The following is a 16,620-nucleotide window of genomic DNA, read 5'->3' as shown; positions in this document are numbered from 1 at the left end:
TGATAATTGTAAAAAAAAATAAAGGTTTCTACTTCACGGATTTTGCTTTCACGGGTTCTTTTTGGAACGTAACCCCCGCGAAAAACAAGGGTTATACCGTATAGCTTGTGAATGAATGAGTGAATGGTTGCATGTCTCTATATATGGCCCTGTGATTGGCCGGTCTCTCATCCAATGACAGCTGGTATAGGCTACATCCCCTCTTCAACCCTGAGTGTGGGTTAAGCAGTATTCACACACACACACACACACACACACACACACACACACACACACACACACACACACACACACACACACGGGACGCCCTGGCCTTGCAACTTAGCATGTTTGTGGGCGGGGCTTGACAGAAAAGTGCCTTCCATTGGCTGATGTCAGTTTTACCTTAAACAAGCAAAGCTAGCTTGGCCCCTCCCCCCCGCTAGCGACAGCCAATCAAAACGGGCCTCTAGCCCCGCACCCTGATCCCCCTCTGGTCATGTGACCCCCCACCTTCCCCTGCCAACAAACATAAAATTCACATTTTATATTCAATAACATTCCAACAAGGTCTTATTTATACACACATATATTTATATAAAATGCATATGGCATTTGAATTGAGACATCACGCAGACACACACACACACACACACACACACACACACACACACACACACACACACACACATGCAGGCTGGGGAACTCGGCAGCCTGCAGCCAAGGTAAACAGCAAGGACGTTTAATCTGTGAAATTAGCAAACGCTAACAAGGGGCCGGCGTGATGTGCGCGCTCACCGCCGCGAGGAGCGAGAGAGGAAAAAAAAAAAAAAGAAAAGAAAAGAAAAGAAAAGAAAGAAAAAGAAAAAAAGGAAAATCTGTGTCTTCACCTCGACGGCTAATGTGTGCAAATGGAGGCTGACAGATGCGTTTTACACTTCCAAATTTATGTCAGCGGTGAGACCGAGGACCCCGCAGCACACTGAGCGAGAAGGAGGGAGGGAAGGAAGGAAGGAAGGAAGGAAAGGAGGATGAAGAAGGAGTGCAGCGAGGCCCGGAGGAGAGCGAGGATGGGCGGGCGATAACGTTGGGAGATACTGAGAAAGAGAGAGAGAGAGAGAGCAGCTGTCCTAACAGCTGGCCGGCAGGATTGATGTCTCAGTGAAATAAAACTCAACATATGTCCAAACATGAGGAGGCAGGCCAGCCAGCCAGAAGAGAGAAACACACACACACACACACACACACATATGCACGCGCACACGCACACATATGAGAAAACTGACGTGCACTTTAAGCAGTCAACGCTTAAACCCGCCACACACACTGATTAAAAGAATCCCAGCGCACTGCTGGGATGTTTAATTGCACGGCGTTTATAAAACACACACACACGCAGGCAGTCTCACACACACACACACACACACACGCACGCATGCAGGCTCGCTCGGTGTTGTAAAAACCATTAAACTGCAGAGTGGTTAGCCTGCCTGCGTGTTAGCACGGTGTCCGTTTCACACACACTATTTTCATCTGTCAGATGACACCCCCCCCCCCCCCACTCCCCTGTCACAGAACATGGCCTGGGAGGGAGCAGCCGGCCGTGTGTGTGTGTGTGTGCGCGTGCATGTGTGTGTGTGTTCGTATGTGTGCGCGCGTGTGTGTGTGCTAGTGTGGGAAGGGGTGGGGAGTTGTAGCTCAGTGTAACTCTTTTCATACACTTGCACACACACTTTCACTCTCACTCCCTCTCTCTCTCTCTCTCTCACACACACACACACACACACACACACACACCCACATACACATACACATACACCCACACACACATGCATTCTTTTCCTCATTGTCAAGTGATACCCGGTCACATGGTAGCACTGCGTGTCAGATGTTAATATGATGCTCGTGTTATAAATACAATGATCAAATTAGCACTTATTATTAAACAGACAAGTTTTTTTTTTCCCAGGATGTGTGTGAGAAAGGAACAGATGTAGGTGCGCATTTGCGTGTGTGCGTGCGTGTGTGTGTGTGTGTGTGTGTGTGTGTTTGTGCTTGTTCCTGCGTGTGCAAATTTGAACCAGAAAGAGTGCGTTTCTATCACTGACGTCTGTAAGTTCAGCATCAATTAACCTGTAAAACACACACACACACACACACACACACACACACACACACACACACACACACAGAATTAATATTGGTATATTTTAAGTCTGAAGGTCCAAACCCCAAAACACAGTTTCCACCTTATCTTTACTGATTGTAATCTTAACCTTAATCTTCAGTTTATTTAATCGTAACAACTAAATTATTCTCATTTTATCTCACTGCAGTTCATCCAATCCTGACTTGACTAAACCTGGCTCGTCAAATCTTGACTTCCCTCGAACTTCAACTCCGCGTTTCCTTTTTTTCTTTTCCCTTCAGCTCCCGATTATGACCTCATTTCGAGAAAAAAAAAACACCCCATGACGGCCTTCTCGGTGGGAGATAAAGATACTGCACTCAATTCTTTGGCCTCCCGACACACACACACACACACACACACACAGACAGTGTTTTCACTGGCTGGCGGAGTGTTCTCATTGCCCGGGCGGAACCATTATTCCCACAGGGGCCTCCACCCGCGGCTCCAAATGTCCCCGGTCCCCGCAGCGCAGGCTACTTTGTGTGATATAAGGTGGCAGCGGCTCGATTCCCCGCGGCCCTGAATTAGACAAAGGATAGTGTTTCTCCTGAAGGTGTGATCTTAAGACCAGAAAAGCCCGGCTGTGCGGCCAGAGCCCCCCCCGTCCCCCCTCCCCATCCCGCTCCGGTGACATCAGCGGCCCCTCAAGTCTGAATGTCAGCAGATCCGGGGAGGGGGTTAATAGTTTATATATTTATATAACTATTTATCTGCTTCGGCGACCCTCTGCTCCAGGTGCCGTTGAGCAAGGCGGAATATAGGTATGATTTAATTTAAACACTTGGGAAATATAATGAAATGACTGGATTCGCTACTCGAGCGTTCATTCACATGTCATAGAGAACACACGACCGTTCATGCTGTCATTTATAAAGAGAAATAAAACTTTTATTCGCGTCTCCTGGAAATTTCGAGCGCTAGCGTGCAGTTCCGGCGGTGGCCACTAGGGGCGCGCCGAGCCGCGAGGAGCTGAGGGGGCCCGGCGTTGCATCGGCGGGCCGTCGCAGCCGATCGATTGACAAATAACGATAAGAATTCACGAATAACGCTCGGGAAGCTCAGACGGGGCGGAGGGATTCAATGTCGCCTCGCTTCCGTCACGCAACCTCACAGAAACGGCTCCTCCGTCACACGCACGCACACTTCCAAAACATCAGTTCAAGACCCCTAACTTCTGGTTCCACTTTAGCCGTGATATGTGAAACCCTACCCCGCTAGCGCACGCACACACACACACACACACACACATGCACGTACGCGCACAGGCGCTCTGTGTGGCTCAGACACAATAGATGCGTTGTTTCGGGTCCGGGCCCTCGGGGGAGATGGCGTGGGCGGAGCCTGCCATTTGGGTCACGGAGGGCGAGATGAGGGGGTTCAGGGGGCCAAATATCAGCAGAGGGGTTTTGGCGGTGAGCGTGTGACGGGTTTATAACCCCTCTTTCCCTCTCTCTCTCTTTCTCTCTGCAGCTGACCGACGCCATAACTCCCGCCTGACCCCCACCCGCCTCCGTCCCGACGGGACGGTTCGAAGACGTCAGTAAACGCGAACATTGAGAAACAGGAAGTGGGCGTCGCTGTTGGCAGAAACACTTTCGACAAAGGTAAATACTGCAGGTGTGCAGAAGTGTTCGGAGTTGGTGAAAACTACAAAAATGGCGGCCGGGATTCATCATAACAACCGCGATGAACCTAATTCACAGCCTTTGGGTCTTTAACACCGCCGGATCACACCACAACAGATACTGCACGTGTGTGTGTGTGAGCGCCCGCATGTGTGTGTGTGTGTGTGAAACACCGCAAACTCAATCTCCCTCGGCCATGACACACAATTAATTAATTTTTGTCTTCTTTTTTTTTTTTTCCCTCCCTCTCACAACAGTAATATCACATTGACCCTTGCCAGATGTTAAACGATCTGGCGAGCGCTCTGGCGTTTAAACTGAGAGCCCCTCGAAAAAAAAAAAAAAAAAAAAAAAAAAAAAAGGACTTGATAAAAATCACGATTTAATCTGATTCTTTTGGACGACGTTCAAAAGCGGCGTTCCGGCGAACCGCTTGCGCCATATGCCGGCTGGCCCGCGGCCAAGTGGAGCGCACGTGGAGGGGGGGGGCGGGGGGGGGGGGGGTGTCAAGAGGGCCGACGTGTAAAGATCGCCGCCAATTCCGACGCTCCGGGAGAGCGATTTGCTTAAAAGTGTTCCTCAACGCTAATCCGCGCAAACACACACAAACAAACACACACACACACACGTTTGTCAAAAGCGCCTGAGCGCCGTGCGATCGCGGCTCAGGCCGCCAATCTTGTAGAGGACGGCAAACATAGCTCCGGAGCCAGGGACGCGTTAATTAGCCGATGAGCTTAAGCGCCGCAGCGCCAACTCCTTCCACCTAAGCGTATGAACCCATAAGCCCTTGCACGCACACACACACACACACACGTACGCACTTAGGGCGTGTGTGTGCGCATGGAGGTCGGGGAGTCACACTCAGGTTGTGTCCGCGGTCATGCTCCCTAGCCTCATCTGTCGCTAAGCCCGAAGGATAATTTAACCTTCAAGACGTCTTGCTGACAAGCTAACACTGAAGCCGCTTATGCACAACACACTGATTATACATATTTATATATATCATACATGATATTCTGTGAGTTGCACAGCGGTTGGATTGACCGTCCGGAGGAAGACATTCTTTCCGCAGACGGAGCGTGGAGATGTTGAAACGGGCTTTCAGCGCAGGGGGTGGTGGTGGTGGTGGACACAAAGCGAGGCCCGGCAGAATGTCTCTATTGTCGGGGGTTGGAGATCAGGAGGTTACAGACGGAGGCCCCGGCCTCGCTCTGACCTCCTCCTCCAGCTGGGGAAGCCATTATACGGGCGATTGGGTGCCCGGGGCTTCCGTTCGGAGATGCCGCGCCGCGGCGGACGGGCTGGAAGGCGAGGTGTGCGACTAGTGAAGCAATGGGGGGCGGGGGGGCAGACGCCGGCGGGAGGTCACGGGATGGCGGCTCCACAGCGGGCTCATTGTTCCGTCGACTTCATGGACGGCGGCGCGTCGCGATGATAAGCGGCGAGCGCATGAGCGACGGTCGTATTGTATTGTAAATTAAAACCGGGGAGCGCTACGGCCTTCCTGCCTCCCAGGAGGGCATCTGCGCCACAAGGGGCGCTGAGCATACCCAATAGCATTCATTTATTACAGTAATCCCTCGCTATAACGCGGTTTACTTTTCACGGTTTCGCGTCGTGCATTGTGTTCTGCATTCTGATTGGCTAAAAAGTCACTCCGCTTCTTCTCTACCTGCGCGTCAATAACATCGCAGCTTAATATGTACACGTACGTAAAACAGCTTGCCGAATTTACATTACGTACGTGCAAATTCTCTTGCAATTTTCTCTAAAACCCATAATGTTGACAAAACGCTCTGGACCGACAAAAGGGCCCAAAAGCGGAAGATGCTAAATATCGCAGATAAAGTGAAACTTCTGGACACGCTAAGGGAAGGTAAAAGCTATGCGGCTGTAGGTCGGCATTACGGAATTAACGAATCTTCCGTTCGTTCCATAAAGAAGGAAGAAAAAAACATAAGGACGACAGCAGCAATGTATAATAGAGTATTTAATTGTATAATAATTGTAAAAAAAAATCATTAAGGTTTCTACTTCACGGATTTTGCCTATCACGGGTTCTTTTTGGAATGTAACCCCTGCGAAAAACAAGGGTTAAACTGTATCGATACCGATTTTCCCGCATTCGGGGTCAAGCTGTCACTGTGCCAAAGGCAGGGATTTCATACGGAGACACGCCGTCGAGCCTAGCATTCATGTCACGGGCAAACAACCAATCACGCGGTCTATAAATCTGTTCACTCATTCATTCACACATCTGGACAATTTAGGGTCTTCAATGAACCTACTGGAAGTTTTTGAACACAGAAAGTTCTCGCCCCGTGTCGGTGACATTCTCGCTGTGAGGCGGGGGCGCTAACCGCTGCTAGCGGGTAGAAAAACACCGAATTCGAGCGAGCTGATGGAAACGTTCATCCCGCTGTGTGAGTTTGCAACGACCTTCTTCTAGGAACCCCGCCTCGCGTGCAGGTCCAGGTCCTCTGCGTGCTCCCGCATGACCGGCAGGAGAAGCGAGACATGAATCATAAACCCCGGACTCCCGCTTTCAGGAGGCTAATGAGACCGTGTCGGAATTTGTTTAGCATTCCGCCTCGCGCCGTTGCTACATGTCGCACCGCGGTGTCGGCATCCGGAGCCAGACAGCGGGCCAGTGTTCTCCGTTTGGACAGAACCCGACGACACGACTAGTGAACCGCGGGTCGGACAGAGGGCGGGGTCACCGTCCCGAACATACCGACGCGACCGTTTTACCCTATCGCTGATTTTCTTTGTTTTGATTTAGCTGGAAACCCGGGAGGGCACGGCAGCGGTGGCCGGTCGCGGGATACGTTAAAACATTTCCCCGAAATCCAGCCCCTTGTTTTTTTTTTTTTTTTTCCCCCAGCCGAAGTTCACCCACGTCAGAGAGCAGCGGCCAGACAACAAAATAATAAATGTCTCATGTGTCTCGATAATCAGAAGTGCGTTTTGAAGAGATATTTCGCCGTCATATGGGATTGATTTTCTCATCAGAAGAAGCCGGTGGAGAAGCATACCGTTCTCAGGGCTTTTCTTGTTTTTGTTCTTTTCAGCGGAGAGAGCCCGTCTATGGAAGCGGAAGGCCAGCGCAGGTGTGAAGACAACTCAGTTCTCCCAAGCCTCCTTGTGATTTCAATGTGACAGGCGGCGTCGCGGAAAGGGCCAGGCGACTTCATCCGCCCGATTCCGTGTTTCCGGCTGATTGTCATTCAGGCCCAGGGGGCGAGTGTCGGGACGCATGAGGCTGACGGCTCGACTCCCAAACAGCCGTCCATCCAGACGCGTGAAGCTCCTGACAGGACGTCGCTCTCCGACAAAAATCAGAAGGCGTGGACGCGCAGCTGCGGTTTTATCGGCGGGGACGTTTTTCTTGTTACTATATCAGACGGGGGAGCGATTCGAAAACTTGGTCACACCGGCGCATGTGAATTGGTAGCTAGCTAGCTGTGGCCGATGGTGCAATGCTAGGTCAAGTGAGGTGACACCTTCGGGACCCGTGCCCACGCCGGGGGGCCGGTCAACAGATCAGCTGCGGCTAAATCCGAAGCTAATTTTGAGTATCGGATAGGTTTACATGATAGTGATTACATTTTCGAATTGCGAAATTTGGAAATCGCCGCCGGTTGCGGCCGCGCAGGCCCGCGGCGCGCCCGTTAAACGTTTTCATTCAGAGAAGCCTACTGTAAGAGTGTCGAGAGCCTTTTGTGCGCGGCGGGGCGGTCGTATCTAAACCATCCCACAATGCGGCTGCAACTCAACCTAAATGCTAATCTGTCAGGAAAAAACGTCAGGCCTTCACCCTCCTGCGCGGGAGGGAGAGGGGGGTAGGAGGGTAGGGGGTATTTCGCAGCGGCCAGCTGTGTGGTAACTCAGCTAGCAAAGACGTTCTAAAGAATTCTAGATAAAGCTTTTAACAGGAGGTTTAAAAAAAAAAAAAAAAAAGAAAATTCCCACATTGCAAAGCGCAAGGCCATGCCTATTCATTAGAACTGTCACAGGCACTTAGGCCTCCCACGAGCAGCAGACAGCTAACGGCGAGCTGACAGGGGGCTTGAGTGCAGCGCGGAGGCTAACAACGACATCTTCCACGCTTTAGCTCAGGGCCGCGGGGGTAAAGAAGGGTCGCCCCGTTAGGCTAAGTGAACGCTCGCCGGCTAATAGGTTCCGTTCCATTTGATCATACGGCCGAGCTGAGCCGGGAGAGCGAAGACGACCGGTCCCTTTTCAGCAGGGGGTGGAGGACAAGGCGGCGAGTGGGGGGGGGGGGGGTCGGGTTGGGGGCATTGTTCACTTTAATGTGCTCGCCATTTTCAGGTCTGAAGATCAAATCCGGTCACGCCGTAAGAGGATTCAAACCGAGCTTTTTTTTTTTTTTCTCTAAAGTGTCACTCAGAGAGAACACTTGGCACTTCAGAGCGAGGGTATTGAAGAAGACGAAAATAAAAAAGAAAAACAACGGAAATTGGATGTAACCTTTGGGGCTTTGAGACACGCGGCATTTTAAAATGCAAGAGAAAAAAAAAAAAAAAAGGAAAAAGGAAAAAATGGCTCTCACTGCTAGCGCGAACCGCGAGACCTTTCCTCCAGGATGTCCTTGTCCTCCCGCAAACATCACATCCTCTCAACAAAACAGCGAGGAATCCGAGAGGCTGTCGAACGGAGTGCGGGAGCTGCGACCTGTCGAGAGCGGAAATGTATTTCGCGAAGTGGGGTCTTAACAGGCCCCGGTAGTCCGAGAACGTCAACGACAAAGAAAACATTCATTTGTTCATTATCTTTACCGCTAATCCTCTTCTCTGGGTTCTGGGGGGGGTTGGACAATTCATGAAAAGGGACAAGATCCAAGCAGAAGGTCAGCACCGCCATTTCGGGCTCCGTCGACTTTGTTATTTACTTTCGGGTCAGAGGGGTCGAAAAGTTTATATATATATATATATATATATATGTATGGCCTGATAAATATTTTTTTTCCGATGTGTCCAATGCTGTTTTCTAAAAAAAGACAGGAATGTTCCCTATGTCACGAACGCATGAAGGCGTCTCGTCTCGGACGCATGCATTTCTTCAACGGCCGCCTGTGCAAACGCCCTTTGAGAGAAAGACTTTTTCCCAGGTTTACGTTCTCACGTTAAACGTCTACGATGTGGTACGCGTGTGGCCGAGACAGTCGCTATGCTAACATATCGCTAATGGAGCTGTTCGGCGTTAAGTGAAATACTTGATACAGGTATTTTTCTAGACGTAAATAACAATCCTTTTCTTTCCTCGACAACCAGGACGAATCAAAACACACAAGCGTCCGGGGGCTAAACGGCGAGGAAATACGTCCGCCGTGGGCTCCGATCTACGTAACTGTTGCAAATGCGGCACGTACGGAATTAGCGCAGGAGGAGAAAGCGCTCCCAAATATTACATATTATAACCGAGGCCACCATAATCGAATTAATAGAGCGGCTTCACGCTAGCTTCAGGGGTCGCGGAGCCTTCCGAGGCCTGGGAACGCGCTCAGGAGACCGGGCTGCGGGGCAGCAAACCATCCAGCGCTCGCAAATTCAATTAAGGTTTGGCAGGAAATGATCATCTTTAGAAAAGAACAGCTCTTCGGGATTCAACCCGCGCTCATAAACAACAGGAACTTCCCTCCGGGAATCGAGAGCGCGGCTCCCGGTTCGCTCCGCGATGGAAACGTCGTTTCACGACAGCTGGGATTTTATGTTCTTTGAAATGACATTGGTTTCACTGAAGTTCCACATAAGTCTTATCTTTATGGACGTTTCGGCAGGAGACGCTTCTCGGGTGATATGTTTTCCAGCGAAACAGGAAACAAACGCTCCTCGAGCTATTTGTGAGTCGAGACGCTTCCCCCCCCGGTCGGATTCTGACAGGCCTTTCTGTGCGTAGATCTCCATTTTCTCCCCCGTGACCGCGTGGGCTTCCTCCGGTTTCCTCCCTCAGTCCAAAAACATCCAGTAGGAGACACTAAAACGTCCAGATGTGTGAATGAGAGAGTGAAGACATGTACGTCTATATGGCATGTGAATGGTAGTGTCTCTTTATAACACGTGAATGAGGAATAAATGGTTGCGTGTCTCCATATGTGGCCCTGTGATGGACAGCTCCAGGCTGAACCCCTGCCTCTCGCCCGGTAAATAAATGAATGAATGAATATTCAGGGGACGTCCCGCTGAAAGGATCCCCCTCCTAAATAAAATGCGGCGGCGGCGGCCCCTCGCCGTATTCCACGGACCGTCCCCCCCGTTCTCTAAGCGTCTTATTCAAAGCACAAAGAGGCGGAACCTTCCAGAAGCCCCTTCGTAATCTACTTAAGGATGTTTGTAAACACGTGTGTGTTCAGGAGTGTATTCCCATGAGATTATAAAGAAAGATACTACTGTGTATTTCACGCCGACCATAAACTGTTTGCAGGTTATGTTAGATCTGCATAACGAAAACGCACTAGAAGGTTTAATTATACCACAAACCGAAACCTTGGCTTACGAGTGAATCGACTTTTCTCGATCGATTTTTTTTGCTTTGTGATGCAAATCGGGATCTGAGATACAAGCGAGTCGGCTTACGTCATGGTTACAAGTGAGACTCAGGAAATGTCGGGAACTTAGACGGAGAAATTTACTAAAGTTTTTGTTTCCTGAAAACAAAACCCGCTGAAAAAAGTTGCGGCAGGTCGTCACGACACTTGCAACACTCATTTTTGAAACAAAGGGGTGAAAACGAAGGGGTTATGCAGGGGTGAAGTTTTGTGATAAAAGTGTAGCAAAGTGTGCAATAATAGTAGAATTAAGTGTGTTGTAAGTTAAGTTAAGGAAGCACAAAATGAAAAATCCCCCAAATCCCTCTGCTGTCATCGACAGCCAATCTTCATGAATTTATTTCTTTACATGGTCTTTTATTATGCCGATACGATATAAATATATTAGTTGATATATATAAATTACATTTTTCTCAAAAACCAGTCACAAAAAAAAAAAAAAAAAAAAAAAAAAAAAAAAAATCGGTGAGGTTTTTAGGGGTCTGGAACGGAATCATAGCGTTTCAATTCATTTTAATGGGAAAATGTAATTTGATATATATGCAATTTGAGAATTAAATTTCCTCTTATCCCTTAAATCTTTGGACATGACCGCAGAGAAAATACCAGTAAATACTTAATACATACTTTTTGTTGTTTTTTGTTTTTTTTTATTGTTGTGTTGCTAAAATAAATAAACAACTAAAAGGGAAATAAAAATAAACAGAACGAGGCGAGACTCACACCGAACTCGCCGCCTAAGATTTGACAGGAGGCTGTCACCACACACACACACACATACACACACACACACGGTGTCAGGCGTTTGGAAACTGTGGGCAAGCAGCGACACGCCGGGAGCCGCGATAGAGACGAGAAAGGTGGGGTGGATGGAGGTGTGGAGGTGGAGGAGAAGGTCGATGGAGGTGGAGAAGGTGGAGAAGAAGAAGGAGGGGGGAGAAGCTGCCTCGATTTACACTTATTGATATTGTGATCTGACGAGTCGGGGATCCGCCTGGCTGGAACTTTAGACGTTAGACGGATGTGTGAGGGAGGGGAGAAAAACAAAAACACCTGAGAGGACCTCCGAATAGCACTATTTCATATTTATTTACTTTTTTTATATATTGATCCACACCGCTTAACCGAGACTTCCGGCCTCCGCCATGTAAACACTTCGGGCTCACACCCGGCTCCTCTGCTAAAGTAACCTTTTTTGTGCGTGTGTGCCACCGAGCACGTAAATGTAATAACTGCGCTTTCTAATATGCACTTTCAATCACGATTAAATGATTATTACGCTTATATCTACTCACCATGACGCTGAATAACTCTGGTTTCCCAGCAAATAGACGGTGCCATTTGGGTGTGGATGTTAGACGGTGCCAACCGGAAGTGCGTTCCTTACTTCCGGGACACTCCTCAATCTTGTTTTTGCCCTCAAAAATTGTTTTTGTCTTTCATGTTCACAATTTTTTTATGTAAAAAAATAAAACAAAATCTAAGAGCTTGTCTTTTAATGCGGGGTGTTGCGAAGTTGTTTTGACAGCGTCATAGCTTCGTTAGTTAGCTATTAGCCGGGTGTGAATCACCTGTTGAATGGAACTAGCGGTTTAAGCATTTTCATTTTCTTTTAAAAACGTTCTTGTTGCCGTCATCATGAAATCTATTCCAGTGTCACATTGTTGGCTCTTCTTCCTTTTTCTAAGCAGCCTTCCAGTGACATTTGTTTACGAGTCATTTTTAGCAAAGGCTAAAAGGCTAGCTTGCCGACACGGAGCATAAAACCCCACGACAGAGTCAAGTGCAGGATTGAGGCGCAGGCGGAAGTGGGGATATTTTCAAAATAAAACACCCGGAAGTTGGAAATAACTAATTTCTTTGCAGTTAGGTGGTCGGTAATCATATCGATATAACGTTAAAATATGATCAATATAAAAAAAATGGAAACGTAAAGAGAAATGTATTTGCACTGCCACATAAAAGCTATTTTGAAAATATTTTAAGTATATTCATTCATCCAATATTTACACTGCACAAAACTCTCACCCCGAATAACACTAAATTAAGTATATAATAAGAATAAAAATCATTATTATTATTATTATTATTATTAGTAGTAGTAGTAGTAGTAGTAGTAGTAGTAGTGCTATTATTATTATTTATATTTTTATTGTTGTTGTTATTATTATCAGCATTACTAGCATTATTATTATCATTACTATGACTACTAGTACTGTGTAATCACTGCAAATGTGGCATCTGCACTCAAGTTCTTTTCTTTTAAAGTGTATAATATAATAATATATAATTTTATGTGATAGTAAAATGAGATAGCGGTAACTACAATATAATATTGCTTCATAACCCAAATAAAAATCAGAGATAATAATTGTGTGTTTTGTCCCTCTTCTTTCACACTGATATCAAATAAACAAAAGTGGATACCGAGTTGTTTTGCGGCATTCAATTCTCCAGGAAAGTCCAAAAAAAGAGAGTAGAAGAAAGAAACGGAGGATGGAAGAATAAACGATGCTGACATTTACAATTGTGTCAAAGCTCAGCGGCAGGAGTCGAACACATTCCCCACTTCTGACAACTGTTTAGAAAAAATAAAGCAAGAATTCACTTCCAATCAAAACCCCACTAAAAAAAAAAAAAAAAAAGGGCATTTTCATGCTGAAGTTCATTACCGTCACCCTGCGAGGGCCACTTTCCCTAGAGACATGGAAACACGACAGCCAAAGAAACACACAAACACACTCGCCGGCGCCGCTTCCGAGCTGACGACTTCCTCTTACCGTCTTGTTCCGTCTTAGTCAGCTCCACCAGCTTCTTCTGCTTCAGGATGTCCACCACGTCCGCCAGGCTGCCCTTGCGGCGCTCCGGCGTGCCGAAGGCGAGGCCCGACATCGGCTCCCCGCGGTCCCGGGAACACTCCTCCGGCTTGGCCGGAGACGTAGAGTTAGTCCGGTAGGGGTAGACGGCGCAGCCCTTGCTCTCCTTGTCCTGGAGGAGATGGAGGAACATCTCCAGGTTAAACCTCTGGCAGGATGAGAACCCGGCCGTTTCATCACCGTCATTTTTCCCTTAGCCGCCACGCAAGTCGCTAATCGGGTCTTTTAACATTCATTTATCAATCATCTATATGGCAAATCCTGCAGTCGGGGTCGCACCTGAGCCAATCACAGGGCCACATTTAAAGTCATACAAGCATTCACTATTTCATTCGCACGTCATATAGACGTCCAACCATTAACCCCTCATTTGCACATCATATAAAGTCCATATGATATGTAAAATAATATATGCATATGTATATATACATTGCGCCATTGCCCTGTGCTGCCCTGAATAATAACAAACCGTAGAATCAATAATCAGCTGTAAAAATATGAACGATCAATGTATCTGTGTATTCAAAGTCAGTTCTATTGTCAAAAAAAAAACATTTTTTTTCCTTTATTTTCTTTTCCTTTACCCTTATCATTGTCATTTGCTGGATTTATAGAAACTGAGAAGACGTTTCTCACAATCACACAACGTTATGAAATTAACAATATAATAACACGGTTCACTGTTACATTAAACAGTAAAGATTAAACTATGAGGTATGAAGAATAAAGTGCATGCAGATACAGATTGATTTTTTTGCTTTTTTTTTTAAATACATAAATAGATATAGATATATATTTCTTATTTTGAAATCCCCCAGTGTGCTGCATGTCGGGGCCGCGGTCCGAAAAGCAGAATAGCTATTTTAAATCTCATTTTAACTCATCATTTTCCGGCGATCAACTGGTGAAATCTAGATTAAACCACAAAGTCGATGTAAAAAGGGCTGCGTTTAACGGGCTGTAAATATCTCGGCATTTTCTTGTTGTATCTTTTTCTTTTTTTTTTTTTTTTTTTTGACACCGCCGCTGATATAAGACGACATCTGAACGCACCGTGAAACGTTCTGCCGTCGAAAATCGGCTTGACTAATGACGAAAACGCCATCGTGATCGACGACCCCACCGTGTCACCATCGGGAATTTGAAAACTCCGAAATGGTATTCGCCACCCATGACGCTGCTATATATGTACATAATTAAACATCTTCAAAACGTCACGAATCGCCCGAAAACAACCGACTGTGGGATTCCCGTTCGAATAGTCGGCGTCGTTGGCCGGTTTGACCTGCGCGGTCGAACGTCTTCACCCTGCCCTCCTTTAGCGGCGGCGGATTTACAGCTGCCCCCTCCAAGACAAAAAAAAAAAAAAAAAAAAAGAGAAAAAAATGGAGAAAAAAAAGCCCTGGGCAAGCAGCAGCGCTGCTCTTCCTGTTTTGGTGACCTACTTTTACTGCGCATTGACCCCCTCCGACTATTTACTAGTAGAGACACGCGGTGTGTGAAGGGTTAACCGGCTGGCGGGTGAACCAACCAGGAAGTGAAACCAGATTCATCTCCAATCTGGAGTTTCCCCAAAATCCTTCACACTCCAAAATGCATTTGTAAATGTCCTCGATTGTTATTCTGAGGGGGTTTATTCGAGTATTTGAGCGCTTCGGCCTCGCGGCGAGAAGGTCCGGGGTTCGATTCTGACAGGGGAGTGTGCGGTTGCCATGGTTACCCCGGGGTTCCTCGGGGTTCTCCGATGGAGACCTTGAACTGTCCAGACATTTGAATGAATGAGTGAGTAATCGTGTCCCTAAATGTCGCGTGAATGAATGAATGAATCCTTTAAATCAGTGAATGGTTTTATGTTTTTATATGACATGAACGAGAGGATGAGTGTCTCAATATAACGTGTGAATGAATGAGTGAATCTTTTTGTGTTCCTGTGAGAAATAAGAATGAATGGTTGTTCGTCTCCATATGATGTGCGAATGAATGTGCGAATAATCGCGTTTCTATATAATAGTTGAATGAATGAATGATTCTTGAATGAGTCAATTGTTTGTCTTTAAATGACATTTGAATGAATGAGTGAATCTTTTAATGTTCCCATAAGAAATATGAATGAATGAGTGAATGGTTGTTTGTCTTTATATGACATGAATGAATTATTGCTCATTTCATTGATAGCTAAATGAATATTTGTATGCCTCCATAAGGGATGTGAATGAATTAGTGAATGCTCACTTGCCTCAATATGAGTGTGAATGAATGAGTGAATTGTTGCCGGTCTTTATGAATGGATGAGTGAACCATTTTATCATTGTAAGAGGTACAAATGAATGCGTGAATGGTTGTTTTTCTCAACATGACTTAAATGAATGAGTGAATAATTGTATGTCTCTTTACATTGTGTGAATGAATGAGTGAATGGTTGTATGTCCTTATATGCGTCCCTGCCAACTGCAGGATATGCGCGAAAGGTAACGAATGAACGAATGAATTAATGAATGAATGTCTTGGTCACTTATTTCCAGGGACATCCGCGCGCTCTGCATTCGATTTTTTTTTTACGTCTCCATAAGAGGGATGAATGAATGAGTGAATAATTGTATGTCTCTTTACGTTGTGTGAATGAATGAGTGAATGGTAGTATGTCCTTATATGCGTCCCTGCCAACTGCAGGATAAGCAAGAAAGGTAACGAATGAATGAATCAATTAAATGAATGAATGAATGAATGTCTTGGTCACTTATTTCCAGGGACATCCGCGCGCTCTGCATTTGATTTTTTTCCTCATGTCTCCGTAAGAGACGTGAATGACTGAGTGAATGGTTTTATGTTTTTATATGACATGAATGAGAGGGTGAATGTCTCTGTATAACGTGTGAATGAATGAGTGAATCAAATTTCCGCTAAAAAGCGAAAAAAGGGGGCGGCCGTCTGCCTCAACAACAAATCCAAACGGGGTTCTGCCGTGCCCCCCACACACACACACACACACTTCCCCACCCCTTCTGTTTTGACTCGAGCGAAAGGCACAAGACGTCTATATTTACCGCGACGATAAGCCCTGCAAGACGACCACATTGTCCCGCACAAACAGACGCTCCAGCACAGGTGCTCCGACGCCGGGGCTATTTCTGAACGCTTTCTCCTCCCCTTACAGCGCGGGGGGATCTCCAAGAACTTTAGGAGGCTTATGTTTCAAAGACAAGGGGCTTTGGCTAACAGCGGGATCTTAAGACGCCCTTGAAACGGCTCCAGGAGGCCCTGTTGTGCTCTCCGTCTTTAAGCGGAGGATGCCTCTGTAATGAGGATTAGGAGATAGTGTGTCACCCCGGAGATCGCTCAGGTGTGTGTGTGTGTGTGTGTGTGTGTTTTTGTTTTTCT

The 16,620-nt window shown here is 46.8% G+C and overlaps 1 protein-coding gene across 1 annotated transcript in view; it reads right to left on the bottom strand.

The window, feature by feature from the left end:
* The window catches only part of LOC147232376 (transcription factor SOX-6-like), a 126,388-nt gene that overhangs the window by 60,808 nt on the left and 48,960 nt on the right, over positions 1-16,620 (bottom strand). The window contains exon 4 of the mRNA XM_086149199.1: positions 13,147-13,354. Coding sequence (XP_086005325.1) covers positions 13,147-13,354 — 208 coding nt within the window. The remainder of the gene's footprint in view (positions 1-13,146; positions 13,355-16,620) is intronic.

This window comes from Fistularia commersonii, chromosome 7 (genome assembly GCF_037954325.1).
Source record: "Fistularia commersonii isolate RoL2024-O1a breed Wild chromosome 7, RoL_Fcom_v1.0, whole genome shotgun sequence".
Taxonomy (NCBI): Eukaryota; Metazoa; Chordata; class Actinopteri; order Syngnathiformes; family Fistulariidae; genus Fistularia; species Fistularia commersonii.
Note: the sequence above shows the minus strand (reverse complement) of the source record. Positions and strands in the feature narration are given on the sequence as shown.